The sequence below is a fragment of the Dreissena polymorpha genome, chromosome 2, assembly GCF_020536995.1.
Source record: "Dreissena polymorpha isolate Duluth1 chromosome 2, UMN_Dpol_1.0, whole genome shotgun sequence".
Taxonomy (NCBI): domain Eukaryota; kingdom Metazoa; phylum Mollusca; class Bivalvia; order Myida; family Dreissenidae; genus Dreissena; species Dreissena polymorpha.
In genome coordinates this window covers 5,905,046-5,927,674 of record NC_068356.1, presented here as the reverse complement: position 1 = coordinate 5,927,674, position 22,629 = coordinate 5,905,046, and the positions used below count along the sequence as shown (strand labels likewise).

At 35.5% G+C, this 22,629-nt stretch overlaps 2 protein-coding genes and 1 long non-coding RNA gene across 4 annotated transcripts in view; 1 reads left to right on the top strand and 2 right to left on the bottom strand.

Annotated features, from left to right (window-relative positions):
- Positions 1 to 22,629, bottom strand: part of LOC127865679 (uncharacterized) — a 459,001-nt gene that overhangs the window by 276,896 nt on the left and 159,476 nt on the right. The window lies entirely within an intron of this gene.
- Positions 871 to 2,717, bottom strand: LOC127865710 (putative nuclease HARBI1). Of its 2 annotated transcripts, none has more exons than XM_052405660.1 (3): positions 2,525 to 2,717; positions 1,876 to 1,977; positions 871 to 1,141 (listed from the first exon to the last, which is right to left on the bottom strand). In XM_052405660.1, the coding sequence occupies exons 1-3, from the start codon at positions 2,561 to 2,563 to the stop codon at positions 878 to 880; spliced, it is 405 nt and encodes a 134-aa protein (XP_052261620.1). In that variant the 5' UTR covers positions 2,564 to 2,717; the 3' UTR covers positions 871 to 877. The 2 variants fall into 2 exon arrangements, with proteins under 2 accessions (XP_052261620.1, XP_052261621.1); XM_052405661.1 differs by lacking the exon at positions 2,525 to 2,717 and adding an exon at positions 2,239 to 2,378.
- On the top strand, positions 16,762 to 18,738 carry LOC127865724 (uncharacterized). The gene is made up of 2 exons (XR_008042748.1): positions 16,762 to 16,882; positions 17,805 to 18,738. It is a non-coding gene; the product is annotated as an uncharacterized LOC127865724 (long non-coding RNA).

Sequence of the window (22,629 nt, the reverse complement as noted above, 5' to 3'; positions counted from 1 at the left end):
ACTAAACATTGAATGTAAAAGACTCAAAACAATTGTTTTGTAAACTGTTTCAAACAAAGACAAAAACAAACACATTTTCAACATTTATTTCATTATAATACAACTATCGATAGCAATAAGCAACTTCTATCTTGGAGACCACCATGGTGTGAATGCCTGATAAAATCAATAATTAGCCGATAAATCGCTGATAAGGTGTCATAAACAACACTGGTACACACGAGAAGTAAAATCGGATTGTTAATTGGGGGCAATAAAGGAATTAGCGGTGGTAAGTGTAAGCGAAACAGAGCTTGAATAGCGAATTTTATTAGGAACCTATAGACCTTATATCGTTTTTTACGGATGTCGGGACAACTCGTCTCATATCGGGACGCCGGGACAAAGGGCCCAAAAGCGGGACTGTCCCGCCGAGATCGGGACGTCTGGCATGTATGCAAACTAGAGCTTTGTCATAGACGTGATGAATACCTCCACATGACACATTGAAACAGAATATTTTGCATGTTGTCTTCACAAAAAAAGAGAAGATAATTAATGACATTTCTAAGGAATTAGTACAAAGTGTGACCTCCACCATGGAGATATTGATGTAATTCTTTCCCATGACAGAGTGACTGCCATATTTGTGGCGTTCTGAGAAAACTGGGCATAATGCATGTGCGTGAAGTGTCAGCCCAGATAAGCCTGTGCAGTCCCCACAGGCTAATCAGGGACGACACTTTTCACCTAAACTAGATTTTCGATAAGATTATATGTCTCTTACATCATTTAAACAATAAATTCAATTAAAGCGTAAATTGTCGTCCGTGATTAGGGATGACAATTTACGCACAAGCATTATGCTTAGAAAACAACACATATAGCCCCCCTCTCCCTACCAATGGGGTACAACAAAATAAACAAACTTTAAGCTGCTATCCACAACAGCTTGAATGTTTACAGCATGGTATCCTTTTCGGCACACATACGTCTGAGGATTTTCAGATGGAGCTTGAATTGGGATCAGTGTTCCATCCACAGCGCCTATAACATTCGGGATTCCTGCTACACGATGGAACTTCTGTTTTGTTGCAGCAAGGTCATGCAAAGATGTTGGGAAGGTGATGTTGTTCAGGTTTCGGTTAATGGCACTTATAACCTGAAAGTTATAGAATGTCTCATATTATAATCATAAAAATTACAATCGACTGGTTTTTATTTTTTGATGAAGAAGATGGCCTCCACAAAGAATGTGCTTATGTTATTCATATATGCAAATAATTCCTTTTTTTCAATTAATTCAATGAATTCATTAGAACATCTATCAGTTTACACAATAGTAAATAGCAGTAATAAATAGTCGCTTCATGAATGTTAGGGCATCTAATTTATTAATATAGCTTTGGAGTTTATGCAAATAAGATGCTGGAAACGGACATAATTTGTGCATTTTTTGCCTTAAGGGTACAAACGCCATAAAACCATTTTTATCAGCAAAACGTTCATTAACCATTATATCGCTGTAGGTTGGAATATGTCAGTCTGGTTAGTGGCATACTTAAGCTAAGTTCGTTTTAGCAATGATGCGTTTCAACCGCAGAAGAATTAAACAGCTTTTAATTGAAAATTGTTTAATTAATTTAGGAGAATGTTTTCACAATAAAGTTTTCTTAACCCTTTGAGCGCTGGAACCGGGATTTGAAGGCCTTTGCAAACAGTTTGGATCCAGATGAGACGCCAAAAAACGTGGCGTCTCATCAGGATCCAAACTGTTTGCTATTCTGAAAGTATTCTTTGAAAAAAAAAATCGAAGAAAATGCTTATTTTAGAAATTTAGCAGACAACATTTTAGCAGACGACAAATTTCCCAGCATGCAAAGGGTTAAGACACACCTGTTGAATACACCGGCACACAGAGCTCCTGCTGACTCCATGCAGATCTCCAACCTCGCTATAAAAATCTCCTTTGGCAAGGTAGCGTAGTGTAACTAGGAGCTGAAAAAGAGACCCATGCAATCCAATAAAAAATATTAATAAAATTTGTCTCTCAAAATGACTAATGTGATATATAACCTTTATTAAATTTCCTGAACAATAGTTTACCCACGTTTGTTCAGAAATAAGTATTAAATGAGACTACACAAACACAAGTTTGTTTGTAAATAATATTAATAAATAGCACACACACACACAAATGTCACTGTCAAAATCAGTTACTCTTAAAAAAAATTCAACTGAAGTTCTATAAACTCGTACCATAAGAAGCAGATGAATCAATGGATTTCGCGCATGTTCTACGGTATATTATGTTAAGACTTATATTTTTTAGATAGAGAAACAAACAAGAATAAAATTCCAAACTAAATTGTGGAGATGCCACATCAGCTTTTCGTTCATAACAATATGGCGTCCGAGTATTCAAGGGAAATAACAACGAAAACAGGTGTCGGTTATGTGGTACTAAATTGCACAAAAAAGGATTATAATATATAATTATTATGGTATTCATGTTCGAAAAGACAAACAAACAACGTACACCGACCTTTGTTCTGACGTTCAGTGAGTGACTCCTGTCACTCATAGGCTCGCAATCGGCACGAATTAACTCCTCGAGGTAAATAATACCCTCCGTCGACAGACGATACCTCTCAACGATTTGCTTTTCGCTCAGATAGCTTAAGGTGTCGATTCGTGCTCGGAATATTCGAGGACGAATCTCGCGTAATGCGAACGCTTCAGCAACGGCAGCCATGACACTTCCGGATTTACGCCAATTTCTCTGATTTACGCGAAGTACATATGTGACGTAAATGTACGCCAGAATTTACGCACAGCGTGAATTTACGCTGTTTAGTGAAACGCGTTTTTGAGAACAACATTTGCGTACGCAAATATTTACGGAAACTATTTGCGTACGCATCTTAGTGAAACGCACTCATAGTGTGGATTAAAAGCGTTTATTGGTGACACTACATGACTGCAAATGTGTAGATACCGTTAATAAGATAATATATCACATGTCACCTTCAAATAACATCTATGATGTCAATTAAGTGCATTACTATCATGTTAATCATCCATCTCTTACACTTCTCAAGATCTTTTTTATGCTTTGGAAACGAAATAAAATCATTGTCACCAACTAATCTGTCAGGATATCGATTGTCCGAGTTACATAATCCCCATTGACACCGTTGAACCATTTTTAATCGTTTTTTAAAGAGGAAAAAAAAGAAACTCGTTAGAATAAAAGTGAACCTAAACATGTAGCTTGTCTCGAAAATGGCGGACAGGTCGTTGCTAACGAGTGCGCCCGATAAATCGATCGCTGATTGGTGGATCAATTCTAGTGGGCGGAGCGATCAAAGATAAGGCGTCATGTCAATTACTCATGACTCCCAGGAAATGGACCTGAGAATGTCTATATGAACCAGAGGCTTTCAATCTAGTTAAGCTAAATGTACAGTGAGTTATACATATACTAAGTAAGTATTTTACTATTTAGCATTAGGTAAAATGTGATGCTTTGTTTTCAGAGGCAATGACCAGGCATCTGGCTGTAGAATGGGGTGAGAAAGGGATCCAAATCATGTGTGTGGCTCCTGGGCCTATAGAGCAGACAGAGGGATTTAGCAGGCTAGGTACAGCTTTGTCATTTTTGAGTTGTGTTGTTTGTCATGTTGTCAGTCATGCAATAACTTTTAATTCAAATGCCAACTCCTAAATTGTTGGGCAGATTACTCCCACATGCAGCATTGACACAGAATATTTTGCATGTTGTCTTCACAAAAAACAGCGGACACCATGCTCAATGTTAAAAACGCACTAAGTGACCCCGTGACCTAGTTTTTGACCCGGCATGGCTCATGTTCGAACTTGACCTACACATCATCTAGATACAACTTCTGACCAAGTGTGGTGAAGAGCGGATGAAAACTACTTAAATTAGAGAGTTGACACCATGCTCAATGTCTAATACACACTAAGTGACCCTGTGACCTAGTTTTTGACCTGTCAGGACCCATGTTCGAACTTGACCTTGATATCATCTATATACAACTTCTGACCAAGTTTGGTGAAGTTCGGATGAAAACTACTTGAAATAGAGAGCGGACGACATGCTCAATGTTTAAAATGCATTAAGTGACCCTGTGACCTAGTTTTTGACCTGACATGACCCATATTTGAACTTGACCTAGACATCAGCTAGATACAACATCTGACCAAGTTTGGTGGAGATCGGATGAAAACAACTTGAATTAGAGAGCGGACACTTAATACGGACTGACCGACAGACCAACCGACAAGCTCACTCCTATATACTCCCTAAACTTCGTTTGAGGGGGTATAATAAAACTTCACGTGTATTATCATTTGATTACCCTCTTTCAAAGTTTTTTATGTTTCAGTCTGCTACATAAGTAGGTCACCAGAGGTAAAAAAAAGATTTAACAAATTTCAAAGTTCTTATCTGAAACAACAAGGGTCAGGTGTTTAATATGTATGTGATGTATAACTCATATAGTGGTCCTCTGTGTTCAAATTGATCCCCTGGGATCAAAACAGGCCATGTCCAAAGAGTCGCATTATTAAATAAACTAATGTAGTTTTCAGTTTTAAATAAAACTATTGATGGAAACAAGTTCCCAAGTGATATTCAAATATTTGTTTTCATTATGCAAATTAATTAACAAATTTGAATTTTAATCCTTAGATTAAAATGTCCAAAGTTATGAACGTCTAGAACACACTACTGTTCCTGATTTCCACAAATACCACTATCAGTTGTTTCTTATATGCATCTTTAAAATGGTGAAAGAGTTATCATTGTTCGTCTTTTGTCACATTATTGTCACTCAATAAATGTTATTTTCATAAGGTAAAATCATTTTCTGCATTAGTTTTGTGAATGTTGAGGTTAAGGATATCGGTCTATATGAGGCTGGGTCATCTTTAGGCTTATTACGTTTGAGTATCGGAATAATTGTGGCCTCGTGCCATTCCTCCGGCAGCGTGCCTTCGGTCCATGATTTATTGTTAAGAGCGAGTAGATCTTGTTTTGCGGAGAGAGGAAGTTGTTTGAGAATTTTATAATGGATGTTATCATCGCCTGGTGCGCCATTTTTACACGTCAGTAAGGCTGTTTCTAATTCAAAAAGGCTAAACGGGGCATTATAATTATGGTTTTCGTCTTGCTTATGAGTTTCGAGCCAGGCGGGGAATTCCTCTTTGATTTTAAGTTTACGCTCTATGAATTCTTGGGTGTAGCCTTCGTCGCTGCTTACAGCTTGATAGTGATGGACTAGGGCCGTAGCTTTATCGGCGTTGGTTACAAGAATTTCGCCGTTTATACGGAATATAGGAGTAATGGGGGGCGGCCTACCTTGCATACGGTGTACCTGATCCCAAAGTTCCATGCTAGTCGTTTTGTACGAGAGATTGTTACAGAAATCATTCCAGCTGTCGAGTTTCGCTTTTTTGATTACTTGTTTTACCGTTGCGCGAGCTTCTTTAAGTTTTTCATATTTAGGGCCTGTTTTGATTTTGTTCCATTTTCTCCTACATTTTTCACGGTATTTAATGGCTGCTTCGCACTCCTGGTTCCACCAGGGGACAGAGCGTTTAATCTTTTTAAGTTTTTTGTTAACTACAGGGATTGAGTTGTCTAGTGCTGTTTTAAGTTTAGTTAAATATGATCGGAAGTGGGTGTTAGAGTCAGTAGGATCTTGATTTGGGGTAAATTCATTATCGCATTGCGCTTTAAAGTTGTTCCATTGCTCAGGGGAAGCCTTATTGATTTTCCACTTGTGTTGCATTGACGGAAGGGTGTGCTCTATTTTTAGTTTTAGATTTATTACTATAGGGAGATGGTCACTCCCAAACGAATTGTCAATAACATTAAACTCGCTAATAGCTTGTAAGTTAGCCGACGTAAGGGCGAGGTCAATCGCGCTATCTAGGTGGTCGGCGCGGTCGGACAGTCGCGTCACCTGTCCGTCGTTTAGGAAGTTGAGACTGTTGTTATTCACAAATTTTAGCAAATTTTCTGCATGATCGTCGCATCGTGGATCGCCCTCGGGGTTCCAGAAAGGGTGTTTAAGGTTAAAGTCCCCAACGATAATATTATTGTTTCTATGTTCTATAGAGTGGAAAATTTTGGAATAGTTTTTGACAGTGTTATCTGCGGGTTGAGCATAGACACATTGTACACGAAAACAAAGATGTTTAGTAAGGTGAAGTGTGATGGCACATGATTCGATAGGGCAATCTTGGTTGATGCTAATTTCCGTAAATGGGATGCCCAATTTAACATAGATGGCTACTCCAGTGCCCGAGGCTTTATCCCTTTCTTTTGATCTTACAGGGTCTTGATAACCTTTTAGATGTACTTGCTTGTTTTTACTCTTAAAGTTTGTTTCTTGGAGGCATACCACATGAACTTCGTGGTTGTTTACATAGTTCTGTAGCTCATACATTTTGTGATTTGAAATATGACTGCCAACCCCTCGGGCGTTTCCACGACAAAACGGTAAGATTAGAAATATTGTTGATATTTGTCGTAGACATTGAAGGATGTGTGGTGTTACGTTGTACGAGCTATAGGTATATATAGATGTTGATTAGTAAAAGCCATACGCGTTCCGGAAGTAGGCCGTGAAAGGCGGCGCGAGCGAGAATCTATTGCTTTATCTTGGATGCTTAATGGGGGTCGAGCAGTAGCGACCTATACGTGGTCGGTTCCTAGGTATGTGCTGGGGTGAACGCGCTGGTTTTTCATGCGGACTATGTTTGTGTTGTTGTTGCTTTGCTGTTCGTTGTTCTTGTGAGCGTAGAGGTTGACGTTGTTGTTGTTGTTGTTTCGGAGGTGCTAGGGAGGCTGTTTTATTGGGTGGCTGACTGGATTGTTGTTGTCTGTTGGTAGATTGTGTGTTATTGTTGTCCAGTGTTATGTTCTGATCGGCCGGTTTTGGATGCACGGGCTGTTTAGGATTGGTTGTGGTTGTGGTGGCTTGGTGTTCCGCCTCGTTATCGGGAAATTTATTTTGGAGTATGGTTAAAATTTCGGCTTCCGACTTTCCGACTAGTTGTTTAGCTAATTGTTCTAGATTAGTTCTCTTATTTCTTACTTCTATGATATGGATATATTGGTTGGTCACTCGTAGGTTTTTATTGTTTATCAAGGTTTGATACTTAAGGTACTCGGGGCACCCCTTGTACGCCGCGCTGTGCTTTCCGTCGCAATTGGCACATTTCTTTACGTTCTTTGTTTTGCACGATGCGTGTGCGTGATTGCCGGCGCAGTGAGGACATTTCGCATTATTTTTACATATGTTGGATGCATGTCCGAACATCTGACATTTGAAACAGTGGAGGGTGGCGAGAAGTGCCGGTTTAACGTTGAGGCCTATGATGTTGGTAGGAGTGTTTTCGGTATTAAAAGTGACCGTTAAAAAGCTGTTTTGGTGCCACTATGTACGGCTTCAACATAAGGCTTGGCTTTCAGCTCGTTTTTGAGTTGTTCAACGTTCGCGTGTTTCGGTATTTGGATAATTCCCTTGCCGTATTTGGGTTTTTCTGTGAGTTTAAAGTCAAAAGTACCAAAAGAGAATTGTCGGGCCTTAGGTAACGCGTCTTTGCGGATTTTAAACAACAGACCAGACCTAATCTCCTTGAACGGTTTCGCCTGTTCCGCGCCTACGAATTTAACGAAGGCATCACCAATTGCCTTAGCCTTGTCCCGCGGGAAAACCGCCGCGACAGTGCTCAGGCAAAGGGTGAGCCATATTGCGTGCTTAGGACGTTGCTTGGGAGCGGGTGGCCTGACGGATTGAGTACCGGAAGTGTTAGTATCCCTAGGAGGGGATGTCTCTAATGGCCTAGTGATATTTCTCTCTGCCGGTGGAGAGGTTTGAGAGAGTAAGTTGTAGTTTGGAATAAGAGTGGCCGTATAGAGCGGAGAGATTGGAGCAGTATCCGGGCTTCCGTTAACCGTCGGTTCCTCAGGGGATTTACTGTTTAGCATGTCAAGGAGCTGCTGAGGGGTTAGTGGAACAGTGAACGGTGAGAACGTTTCCGAGTCCAAGGATAGGTCCTGGACTCGGAAAGTTGCCCTCTTTATTTTCGGCGTTTGCAACATCGACGCAGTGGCGTCTGCGTACGTCTTTGGATTACTGGGTTTAGTTACCCGATTCGCGTCTTCCATTGCGGTTCTGCTATGTTAATTGTATTTATTTGTAACGTTGCTAATTAGTGTTAACGCTAAGTATATTAGTTTGAATCGGAGCACTATCAGCGGCAAAAAAACAAAAACAACTTTAACTCTTAAGTAGATCACCAGTGTCGCTATTTTAGAATGCGCGGACGTGATAGAGGTACCAGCAGGTGCGCTATTGTACTATACCGTATGTTTAACTTGGTCGTTATTAGAGAATCAAGACGGATAATATGAATGTTTGTAATATATTCGCGTTTCAATCAACTATCTGCCTATTATTAATTGAAATTAGTTTGTGATTGAGAAGGGCGGCTTTACTAATTGGGGATCTTTGTTCGCGGCGGGTGAAAGGTGTTGTTTATCGCACTTCGCACTGCCTTCGGCTTGCTAAGCTATTCTTTGTGTAATTGACACTGGTGATATAATATTAGGGCGAATAATTTGTGTTTGTTCACGGTCTCAGTCAGAAGTTAAGGATACCTAGCGCTAATTGAGAGAGAGCGATATGATAATAAAAAATCCTGGTTTGCAGAGATAGTAGATTATCGCTGGTAGTTTTTACGAATTGTCGCGAGATATTATTTCCAGTTGTTAATATTAAGTCCAATTATTGAGTATCATAAGTCCAATATATGTATTCAGGAATAACGTAGGTAAGAGCTCACTTCAAAATTACTGAAATCAGGAGAAAAGTCACTACCCTACCGACAAACAATAACCCTAGCTGATAAGAGGATTTGCTGTATGGGTTGGGGAAGGTAAATAATGTTAGGATTAGCTCTTAACAAGACTTACTACTTTCCGCGGCCCTTCTTTTCCCAAATCCACCCACTGTGACACAGATCAACCCCACTATAGCACAATTAAGAGAGATAGTATTACAACTGATTATGATCCGATTGGGTTCCCTATCTTAATTCCTTTCTGTTCCACTTAGCACTGAAATTATTAATGAGACACTGATTTTATTATTATTAATGCTTTTATTCCTAAGAAGACACTGTAAATTTGTTGGGATAAGCTAACCTTTGCGATTTAAATTCTTTAACTTATTTCTTTTCCTTTTCCTAGAACTAACCCACTTAAACAACTCCTCTAAGATCCTATTGCTAGCGGAGCTCTTTCCCCGAAGTACGACTTTAAGAGATAGACCCTGTATTCAGTATGAAATGGTAGATAGACTTAGACTAGAAACACGACTGATAAGATAAGCAATTAATTAATATAATCCAAAAATCCGATTTAGCGAGAAGCACGTCCGTTCGCAGCGAGAGTAACGATCCGAGTGACCAAATTTTTTTTTTTTTTTAAATCAGAGTGACCAAATTGCCTATTTGCGAGCCTTTATATGCTGGCGAAGCGAGCGCCACCTAGCCGACGACACGGAAAGGAACGATTCGGAAACTATCGACTTTTCCGAATGTCCTTCGTGTTTTGACGAAGTTTACCGATTATATATTTATTGTGTTATAACGTGAAACTATACGACTTTGCATCGGAAATGTTAAATAATACATTCGTGAACTAATAAATCTATTGCATTGTAATATTTTATATTGGCGCCTTTGTATAGTTATTAAGCGAAAATGAAGCTTACTTCGTGAGTAGAAATCTGTTTGCTTTGCTATATAAATTGACAAATTTATAACAAAAAGGAGAAACTATTGGTTACTATTAAGACGTCCTGCAGTCGTTCGTTACAAGGATTTCTCGCATACAAATGCTAATCAAATGATTACTGTGTGAATTAACCATTTTAAGGATGCAGAAAATCGAAATTATTTTGGAAGTACTAAAATTACGACAGCGCCAAAACGAAGGATATAGAATGTCACTTTATATATCTTTATCAGATGTACAATTACTTTTGTTCCTACATTGTCCTTAGTTGTAAAACACATTTGGGAAATTGGGACAGATATACATTTCTGGTTGGGTTTATCGTATCATTTGTAGCAGCAATTGTTTAAAACTGTTGTTAGTTTTAATACTATATTTTAAGTCACTTGTTTCATAAACACTGTTTTGAACATTTTGATTGACATTGTTACTGTTAATTCTACCAGTAGTTTTATCTTTGTGTTATTGAAGATACAAACGCATAGAACTGCACACAAATATTAAATTGCCAGACCAGAGTTTTAAATACTATAGAAACTAAATATTGATTATTATATTATTTTTTAGAAGCACAAAACTGTCCACCCTATTGTGGGATTATTGAACCCGCAACGCTTGTTGTATTTAATCTACATCGACTTTTGCAGCAAACTTTATCCCCGTTTTGAGTTAAAGAACAATTTAAAAACTTAATAAAAACTAACGATATTACTGCGAAAAAAAAATCAGCATTGATTAAAATATTAAACACAAAAAAGTCTAGCCAAATGGCTTGAACAGGCTGTTTATATAAGAGAAGTGGTATATTAGCGTTTAAATTTTAGTGCGAGTTGGAAAACACCGGTTGTCACTCATTTTTGTCATTTAATAACAATAATCACCAAATCCCCCCCCCTTAAGAAAAAGAGATAAGCATGATCATTTTAAACAAATGTGGTATTTAAAAACGACAGCAAAACACCTTATCTTGTTTTGGTATGTCACAACTGTTTAAGACACCAATCAGTTCAAATAGTTGAAGTTAACAACGTCGGTTTGGCTACAAGTAACTTTCAATTGCATTCTTTAGTTTCATTTTTCCTATATATTTTATCGAAACATTGATGACTAAAACCTAGAGGCGGTTAACAAGTTAAGTTAAGTTTATAAACTTATTTAAACATATACTTATTTATTTATTTATTTGTATTGCGTTTTTTTTTGATCATATAATCATTCGTTCAACCTTTCATTCGTGTATTTATTATACCCCATAATCATATTAACACGGGCATATATAAGGTTAACAACATAAAACAAAACTGCCACTCGTTAGTAACGAGAGACCTTTATAGAAAATACTAGCCCCTGGCTACAAAACGAGAACAAGCTAAAATAAATTGTTTACATAAGGCGTAACAAAAATAATTGTTTCCGGTGGCCCGACCCTACCTAATTTTTGCCGCCGGTTCTTATCTTTTTTGAGCCCAAAATTCGAAAAAAAATCGGACCGCGTATTTTTCGGCGACGCTCAATAAACTTGTCTACGTTATCCGCATATTATTTTTATTGTTATTGAAGCGCACGTGTTAGCTGGCCAATCAGCATTGAGTTTGCTCACACATATTATTGGGTTATTCATGCGCAGACACTGTACACTTGGAATACACAGTCAGTTGATCTTGTCGTCTGCCAACAACATAGCGGCCGATGGCAAACGTCGTATTTAAAGATTAACAAATCAAAAGAAACGTACCAATAAATAAATTATTTCTAAGCTGATTAATTAACACCTTTCTCCCGACTTTCGATATGAATTAAAGGATGATAATTAAATAATTAGTTCTAATTCGACTATGTTACACCTTTCTGCCGATTATCGTTTGAAATTAAAAGGTGATAATTAAGTTGTTTTTTACCTACAAAAAATGCTATTGTAAAGCACCTAAATATGTCAACCAAATTGTATATTTGCTAGGTTTTGCAATGTCTGCAGTCAAACGATATGCACAATTTATTTAATGTGGAAAACGCGTACAATTTTTCGGACTGTCGTTTTCGGATACATTATTTTTCGTCGATTATAATTTATTTTCGAAGTTCTTTTATAGAAGAATAAGAATGACGAATTCACATGCGGTGATACGGACGGTGAGGTTTATAATATTTTAAATTGTATTCACCTGAAAATACAATTGGAAAGACTATAAAAAGAACAATAAGTAAGGGCTCTGGATGGGGTGGGGGATCTGCCCTTTCTTCTTGTTAGGTTCCTGCGGCTGCGGTTTCAAGACCCCAGGCCTAATTTTCAGGATTTCAAATTTGGAACAATCGACACCCCTATTAAATGTACATCTATAAAATAACTTATGTTTGTATTTTGACAAGTACCATACTAATTATTTCTATATTGAAAAATGTATGTTACATTATGATATGCCCTTGTTGTCATTAAAAGAAATATAAACAAGTTGATATTAAATGTATATATAATTATTTCAAAACCAGTTTTCGCGCATCGAAAAACAAAAACCTGGCCCCGTGTTCACAAAACATTTTTTGCAATCGAAAATCAATTTTGCTTGTCATTGAAAATGGATTTCCATTGTAATTGATAGGCAAAAATGAAAATGGATGTCAGTTAAAATCGATTTTCGATTGCAAAATCGTTTTGTGAACGCGGGGCCTGGTTGGCTCAAAGAAATCTTGGGACAGCGCTAGCTCTGGTAGATAGACCCCACGACACCAGTACATAATATAATCTGAAAATGTGGTCCTTTGGAAGCATAAACTGCATCCAAGAAATATAATAGCACATCCAGTTTGATTGGGTCTGTTCATGGTGATAATGTTACATGCAACACCACTCGCGTCCCCCTAGCACGGCTTTTGGGCTATTTAAGATATTATAAATTATAAATAATATAGTATATACTCCATGATCCCAAAGGAACAGAAAGTATAACAACACTGAATCCCTATAAACACTGAGGGTCAAGCTTACTGCGACTTTAGTTATGCCTTTTATTGGTCATAAAACGGACTATTAAAGCCCTTGCTAGAAGTTAACATTAAACTCGGAAATAAGGAAAGCAACAAATGCAAAATTAATGAACAGCAAGATTTTATTTCATAAAAGCATTTAAATAAAGCCATATAGCATTACATACATTATCAAACTTATTGTACATACAGTTGTACACACAAAAATGAGAAGAAGATGCACCATTTGCGACATTTTCTATAAAAAAAAAATAAAAAAATTTTTTTGCCTACCTACCTTCCCTAATTTTTTAGGCCATGTCAGTGGAAACAAACATATTTTTTGTTAGGCCTAAGCATACAAAAGTACAGCGGTTTAAACGTGGCGAGCTTGTTTCCATCAATAAAAATGTAAGGAGCATTACGTTACAATAATATTATATAAGACTATAAAAACACGTTTCTACATGATTTTTGCGTAATAACATATTAAACTTTCTTCTTTGTTCTTTACCAAGATAACAGGTGGTTTTGACCTTAAAGTGATATCATTCGCATTTTTCACTGTTGAATTAAGCTGAAAAGAATTAACAGGTCAAAAGAGTTTGTTAAAATGTGGTAACTGACCAATTATCTGCAACTAGATTGCTACCAGTTGTTTATAAAAATGTATATTATATTCGATATTTTACACGATTGTCCCAGTCCTCTAGTCCGAGCGGAACTTTTTATTAGTATCAGAGTTAGTGTTCGTGTGTCGTATGAATAAATATCGTTGCAGGAAATTAAAATGATCCGTAGAACAAAATTGTGTCTTTTTGTCGTATGAACGAATCTGCACTTAAACTAAATTTAGATTCACATCGTACATGCATGATCAGTTGTCAAACAAAAGTACGGTTGATATTCAAATGCATTATTTTTTTCTTTCCGGGATATTATTTTAGTATGTAGATGCTGCATTTACAAATATAATTGTATAATAAGTTAAAACACACAAAAAAGCAACGGTTGCGATAGACACCTATAAACATAGCATATACTGTTAGATGCGCATAATATCTATTTAAGCTCTGTGTGCAGATTCTGTAACAAATTTTGCAGTTACTTACATGTCAACAGGTGCATGCAAAACAAGAACCCAAAACTCGTGTTTTGTAGAGTCACTTTGAGTGTATCCATAATTAAAACTTAATTCACGTCTTTGCACAAAATAATTCGTCTATTTATACTCATACCATTACTAATACACTTTCAGTAAAGGAAATGTTAAAGACTCATTTTCTGTAGTATCTAATAGCAAAAAATATCCTCTCCATGCAGTTTAAAAGAATAATTCACTTCCCCAGATGGAGAAAGCTTACATACTTGTTTTATACAAGTCCGTGTCAAATTTATTGATTCTCACAGTTCATTCAAAATAATAATAACAAAGACTAAATAACATTAAATAACTCACTATAAAGTTTGTATATATAAATAAGTTGGAGCCAGAGTAATTTAAGATTCACCGAGTCATGCGCATTTCGCATGTCAGTGAAACAATAAAAGCTGATAATTTACACATACGTATAATCTCAAATTTTGTAATGTAACTGTTTGTGCTACGATATTTCTAAAACGATTAGAAACTTATTTCTTTGAACAAAGAAACTAATTTGCATACTTTGCAATGAACAGTAACTCTTATATATAAGTGGTGTTATTGCTATACATCTTAAGCATTTTAGGTCATGTCCCGCCCTTCGAGTAAATTAAACTTTTCCCAATGAGTTAAGTGGTCAACAATAATTGTAGAAAACATTAAATAAAGTATGAACATAATATACAAGATCGTCATATTTAAAGACACTACTTGAAAGTTCATCCTTTCCAATTGCCCTTTCATTCCTTACATTAAATACAGCTTTTTGAACTCCAGTTACAGAGCCCATTTAGCATGATTATCAACGAAGCGACAATCACTAAATATTATTCCATCCAAAATTTCCTCAGATAATTGGCTTATTCAGTGTTTGTATCATTAGTTAGTTAACCATAATACTCCTATACATTAAATGGATTACAACAATCACAGTTATCTCCACCCTCAACTTCTTTTTAAATTACAGGTATGTTATGGACAACATCTATAAAATAAAAAACATTAACTATTCTTGCCCTAATATCGCCATTTTTTTACAGTCTTATTAAAGAATTAAGCTCAGAGGCATTAAAACATTTTTTTAAAATAAGGGAAATATGTTGCACGGATATTACTATAACATATTCAAATAATTAAAAATCAAGAAAAATATTTATGGGCAGGAAATTCTTGTTTCTTTCCGAAAGTATTTTTAAGGAAAGCGAAACATTTTTTATGCATTACAGTACACTACATACAAGACAACATTTGGCATACAAATATTTAAATCAAAAGGGCTGTACGAATCATTTTTGGTTTGACCGGATTGAAGGCATGTAAAAGCTTAATACATGATTTAACACACCTTTGTAAATGTAAATGAACATTACCTCGTTAGCCTTCAAATTAACAATATAAAAAAAAATATAGAATAGAAAGTCGTGAATAAATAATAGAATAAATATTAATTTTCACTAACGATATAAATGCAAGAATTAACCCTTTATCAAATGTTTAGGATATGACAAAGAAAGTAACTTTCTCCCGATATTACTGTAATGTATGGCCCGGTATATTCAGTCGTGAAAACGTAACACTAATAACGTAAGTTAGCCTCTTTTCGCAATCTGCTAGACGGAAACCTTATAAATTGCTAATTCGAGAAATTGTTCGGGGGAATTTTTATGATTGCGTCTTACAACAAAAAAGCATCAGTCAATAACATAACTTTGCAATTATACAAATATCCCAACACGACGCTACCAGTACTTATTGACAACCAGGGATTACAGGCATATGTCATTGTTTTATTTTTCCAAAAAAAGTATTGAAAAACTTATTTTGAACTGAAAGTAGTGATTTATTTTCCCATTTTTTTTTCCAGCGAAATCCTTATTAGAATATGAGTTTCACCCACTAAAGCGATGGCACACAATGACTACACTTATCAAAGGAACTAATACACTTCAACCATTAGAGTGACATTATGCGCATCTAACAGTATATGCCATGTTTATAGGTGTCTATCGCAACCGTTGTTTATTTTTGGTGTTTTCACTTCATATACACTTAAATTTGTTAATGCAGCATCAACATACTAAAACAATACCTCAGAAAGAGAAAAATAATGCATTTGAATATCAACCGTACTTTCGTTTGACAACTGATAATGCATGTACGATGTGAATCTAAATTTAGTTTTGGTGCAGATTCGTTCATACGTGACACACGAACCAAAATTCCGATCCTAATAAAAAGACCACTCGGCTTAGAGGACTGGGACGGTTATGTTAAATATCGAATATATTATATATTTTTAGTAACAACTGGAAGCAAGATGAGTTGCAGATGATTGGTCAGTTACCACATTTTAACTAACTCTTTTTAGTTCAATTCGACAGTGAAAAATGCGCATGCTATCACTTTAATTTAAGAAATAAAAATTGAAAGATGAAATTAACAGTGTAATCAAACCTTTGCCTCACATCATAGCCACATCTTTTAGTCAGGTTCATATGCATAATCTGTTCTAATAGTGTTTTTAATATTAATGATTACTATGTTTGATTATGAATCGAGCTCAAAACTGTAATATTGATTTTGATTTCAACCTAAATGCCAGAGACACTAAAGCCTATGACATTCATGTAAACGTCTTACTAATATGAAGTATTGAGAAATGGGGAAAACAGAATCTTTCAATTTTCTATACATACGTTCAATAAACGCAGACCAAATAATGGGCATATTTTGAAACTCGTGCGATGACTGTCGTCTTTTACGAAAGATAATAGTACCAAAATGGGATCCCAAAATATACACCCACTTGGTTATTTATAAATAACCCAGTGGGTGTATACTTTGGGTTTCCATTCTGGTACTATGTATATAACCATTAACCACCGCTGTTCACAGCTTAAGTTTATACACACAGCCGGAACGAGTAGAAAAGAAGAATTTACTGTTACGGTGACAGTAAGGTTAGTTATATTTTTTTTATTTTATTTTTAATATGAACATTAATCATAAAGTATATGTAACGCACGAATGCAATAAAGGTAAACGGATAAAGAAATATGCATGGCGAATTTTTTAAGGTGATTTTTTTTTATCAAAATAGTATTATACGAATGAACGTGTTTTTTTCTTTAATAGAGTATGGTTCTTTAAATTGCTTTTGGATGAGATTTTATTTGTTACATGTAATCGACGATGGCCTAAATCACCTTGGAACTTGTTTTGTTGTTTTAAAGGGGCCTTATCACGTTTTGGTAAATTGTGACATTTTTTTCTAAATGAATCAGATTCGCAAATTTTCGTTGTAGCTATATTTGTGAGGAAACAGGAATACTGAACATTTGTCATTCTCTAAAATATCCATTTATGCATATTTTGACAATTTAAAATCCTGAAAATTATAAATCGTTATAACGCAAAACGATTGAATAATTTGGAGAGTTGTGTTGTTGTCGTTATATTTTGTGATACTACGAGGATTGCTTATATAACATATTAAATATATCACTCATTGTGTGAGCACGGATGGCCGAATGGTATAAGCGATAGGATTATTACGCCTGGGGTCAGTGGTTCGAACCCAGTTGAGGGTTACATTTTTCTCTTTCTTTAATTTTATTCTTGTTTTTTTTACTGGAGATTTTTAGATCCAATGTTTACATTAATCAATATGAAGCATTTAATGACAAACTTCACTACTTACCAAAATCTGTGAAACTTGTCCCTTTTATATCCGTCTTTACTTGTCCTGTTTTTTTTGTCTAAATTTAGTAAAATGTAAGCTGTCATACTTTTAGGAGATGAACATTTAAGTTACACCAAATATTGACGATAATCCTTATTTTAGTGATTCATTTAGCAACCAACCGTGTGGATCTTTTTCAGAAACAATACCAACAACACGACTACTATGGCATCTACACGAGTAATCTTGGTCTGTATCGTCATTGTTACCATTGTGTTGGTCACAGAGGGACGAATGTGTCAAATGGACCCTGCCACCATGACATGCAACGACGTTGTGCTGCGAGGGGGTCCGTTTAAGGGCGTACCCAGGTGCTCGAGCACGGGAAAACAATGCCAGTTGAAAATGCGACGCCATTCAATTCAGTGTATGTGCGAAGATAAACGGATTGGGGTTCATCTACATTAGAATAATAAGTGTTTTATCAACTTTACGGAAACCGTCCAATATCAGTGATATGGCCCCACATATTACAGGAAGATTCAAACAGTTGTTCAGTTAATTCCTGAATGATATATTATGTCAGGATGTAATTGCTTAAATCTTGTATGGTCAAAACACGTAATTAAGAGAGTTGTCTAGACAAAAACTAACTCTGAATAAATTACAAAAATGTTTAATGAAAAATTTTTTTTAAATAGGCTCACAATACATATGTTTCATATTTGACATTTTACATGAGTACGGAGAATTCTCATTCTGTGTCGTTAATTCGAGATTCTTCATCTTGTAATAATCCGTACTTTATTAATAGTTGTCTGTACGATACAGTTGGTCATGATACTCATTCTTAAATATGTTATATATCACATTTAATTGATTCAATATTTATGTGCATTGGTTTTGTTTCATATATTTGATGTTTTTATGATGCTAATTTACAAGTGCCAGTATTTGTGTACAAACGTTTGCATTTTTGAATACGGGTCAATTGTAGTTTTACATTTATTCTTAAAACACATATTTATTTACTAAAATATAAGGTTTGCACTTGAAATGCGTACACGTGTGTTATCCAAGATACATTTGGAATGATCATATGTGTATTTCTGAAAATAAATTAAAACAAAAGTACGAAGTATTCCTGATATCTTGTGTTTCATACATTAAGTTTGAAGATGCATATTTTTATTTACTGTTTTTCAAAACATTATGTGTTAATTAGCTATGCGTTTAGGTCCGTTTTTATTATCTATACACTGTGTCAATAAATACACAGGATATCCTCTGCATTATCACATATTGATGATAACTACGAATTCGTTTACAACAAATGTATTTAAAATTATATCGAAACAACCAGTCCGTATGCGGGATAGAACCTGAGATAAATGCAATAAAAAAGCAAACGCGAATTTAATTTTTCCCATTCCTATTTAAAAAGTCATTCAATAGAATGCCGAATAGAGTAGTTACACACTTTAAATCAGATTTAGTATATTGAGTTTTTGGCGTACAATATGACTACACATGTTTGAGAAGACCATGACATGTATCGGGGATGATAAGTAAAGAACAGTGTTGAAAATCACGTACAAGTTAAACTTTTTATTGGACCACACTTATAACCGCAAAACTATATTGAGGTATCACTTACATATAACAACACAACTTTATGAAAAACTTGAATGAACCAGGACTTTTATCTACAACTGTGTTGAAAACTTGCACAACTTAATAATGATTATCCGTTAAAAACAACTTATAAGAACATGTTTGTTAAAGATATTTCTTTGTTTGTAATCCACTCTTCATTTATTGAGTAAATAACGGAATCCATAAATACATAATTCAGTTCTGTGTCACCATTTTGTTTGATTAATAGTTCAGATCAAATATTTAAGGTCTTCTTAGTTGAAATGTATGGACAGTACGAAATAGTGTCATTCAGACTTCCATTACATAATAATAGTGAAGTGTTAACATTTACAGTTGGCAATCAATGTTCACGCTTATCTTTTAACCACCTTGCAAAGAGCAGTTAATTATTATCTCTTCATTCTCTTATTGCGAGTTACTTTTTTCATAAAAAAAATCTATCATATAATGAGCAGAAGAGTCTTTTTTTTCTTGCTTCCATTTTGCTTAAAACGTCCTGTACAATTTACTAGGCGTAAGCAATACTGCATTTTTGTGTTTGAATGCTGAACGGCCTCAAACAGATTTACATAGTTATGTTCAGTAGGAAGTCTACACATTTCTACAAGTTGACTTTCATATCATTTATACGTGTGTGTTTTTTCAAATTTAAAAGTTGGAATCTGAACAATTTGCATTGCTTTAATTTTGAATTTCTTTAATTTCACACATACTTACACAGTAGGGAAATATCATTACCAGAACGTGAATTTCCGCTCTTATTATTCTACCGTAAAAACATCAAAGAAAGGTAATATACCTTATATATATATTAAAAATGCAAAACACTAACACTTATGTATAATCTTCGATGCCCTGTAGTCTGTTACGTCTCTAACAGAGATCAGGTGTATATCGTATTATTGAATACAGGATCAAATAAGCAAATGTTTACATATCAGGGTTATCATCACACGACCAGCATATGTCCGAATAAAAAAACGGAAAAGACAGAAATGTTCACTCACAACAAGTAATTAAGAGTCGATATACTATACAATATAGCTGTCTTTGTTTTCCTCTGGAGATTAAAATAAATCAAATTCATGATATACCTCAACAACATGTGTTAACAATTGTAACAAAGGATATTACGGAAGCAAAACGATCAAGGTAATTTTCGTTTTATAAGAAAAGTGTATAAAAGCGAAAAAAATAGGCGGGAAATCATAAATATAAATACAAAGGATTGTGAAAAAGGTGTAAAAATCGTGCACCACTTGGAAACAGGATAAACTTGACTTAAGAACATAAGATCAAGCAAGAAATCCGTGCTCCTCGGGTAACCTTTATTGATAAACACTAATGTAAATATTTACGTTAACCCATGACAAGAAAAGTACAATCCAAACAGGATCAGGATTAGCCGAAGAAGGGACAAGACAAGGGTGGTACAAAGCGAACGAAACAAGAGGCCTCTCCAAACTCCGCGAGTGATCAGCCTGAAAAGTGGCAGGTTATGGCTGAAAGCTCACCAACAGCAGCTGAAATGCAACTGTGTACATTAGCGGCAGAACCATATGCAGTTCCATCGGTTTCTCCGTCATACAACGGTCAGTACTATGCACCTCATCTACAGTTTATGACACCACACCGCCAACCTTTTCCCACGGTTAACAGACGATATCGTGCTGGATCGTGCTCACAGACTCAGAAAACCGAAACATGGAAAACCGAGACCCATCGCTGCCAAGTTTCACTACTATTCACAACGAGAACTGGTCAGAACTACGACAACAACAAAATACGACGTCCTAAGGAATGCAGGCCTTGGCATAGACATTCAGCAAACCAAGGCAGTTCTAAACAAGCGGCGGCAATTGAACGACGTATTCAATCGTGAAAAAATCAGCCGGGAAGCAGGTCAAGTGGGCAGGCTCCCGATTCATGGTACCCAATAACAGCAGCGACCAATTCCGTGAATTTACATGCTAGGACCAAAAGTAGGAACTAAGAACTCTCGTTTGGAACGTGAATGGACTAGTAAGAAAATTAATGATGACGATTTTTTTAAACTTTATTGCAGAACAAGACTTGATTTTACTGTCTGAAACATGGACACACTCAAAAGTGAATGTTAACCTAGAAATAAATGAATACATCTCTTTCCATCTTTTCGGAAACAAAAGTCACGGAACAAAGAAAGGTCGTTATAGCGGCGGGCTCAGCGTTTATTATCACACAAAAAAACTAAATAATAAAATATCAGTTATCGAACACAATAAAAATGGCTTAATATGGATAAAAATAAGCAGTGAAATATTAACTACCGGCCAAGATGTATTCATTTGTTTATGTTATATTACACCAGCTACCTCGAAAGTGTTAATAGGCCATGACTTCGTTTTTTTTCGAGGAAATCGAAAAAGGTATAGAACATTATGGGCCACTTGGGGCCACATGTATTGTTGGTGATTTCAATGCTAGGACAGGAAATTTATCAGATATTATTAGCAATGATACATACTTAAATGTGACGGGAGACCACGTGCAGGTTAACAAAAATGTTGACAATTTAAACGTTCGCCTTAACGCTGACCGCGTTACAGATAATTACGGACAAAAAATGATTTCACTATGCAAACCTACAGGACACATTATAGCGAACGGACGATTTAAAAACGATAAAACGGGACAATATACTTTTTTATCAACACGAGGTCTCAGCGTCACAGACTACTTACTTATTAATATAGAACATACTCATATTATCAATGACTTTAAAATACTTAATTGGAATAACTTTTCAGATCATGCTGCATTATATTTGTCATTAGAATTAACAAATCACATATTAGATAATGTTCAAGATAATAATGTAACGGAAACAAAATTAATTTTTAACCAAGATTTAATTCACGTCTATCGAGAATCATTAAATGCAAATTTACATAAACTACGTGATTTAAGTAGCATGGGTACGGTCGATCAGGTAAATCAGCTCACGAACTTCATGCATGAGCAAGCAACGCCAGTTTGTAGTTAATCGTTTAAACAGATAGTTTATTTGCGACTTAAGCATATACAGCTCATCGTCAAAAACAATAAATCAATCATAAATACATATACATACACATGCGTCAAACTAACAACAAATGTTTATGCATTTTTACACATAGATGATTTTTGTGAGAATGCAATATGAAAGAGAAGGCTCTTCATTGTTAAACAAAGTTAAGTAAATGGTTATGATCCGTTAGTGATTGAGAAAAATAAAATATAGACATTATGCAGTTATAAATTATTTACAAAATCACAATTTTGGGGAAAAAACTATTCTCTCATAAGACTATACATTTTCGGCTAAAAGTTTAAATGCTTTTATAC

Excerpts from the sequence above, each read along its gene's own strand:
- LOC127865710 (XM_052405660.1), bottom strand. The coding sequence starts at position 2,563 with ATGAGTGACAGGAGTCACTCACTGAACGTCAGAACAAAG. Across the intron at positions 1,978-2,524 it reads CACTGAACGTCAGAACAAAG|CTCCTAGTTACACTACGCTA; the intron begins GTCGGTGTACGT and ends TCTCTTTTTCAG. Across the intron at positions 1,142-1,875 it reads TGTGCCGGTGTATTCAACAG|GTTATAAGTGCCATTAACCG; the intron begins GTGTGTCTTAAC and ends TATAACTTTCAG.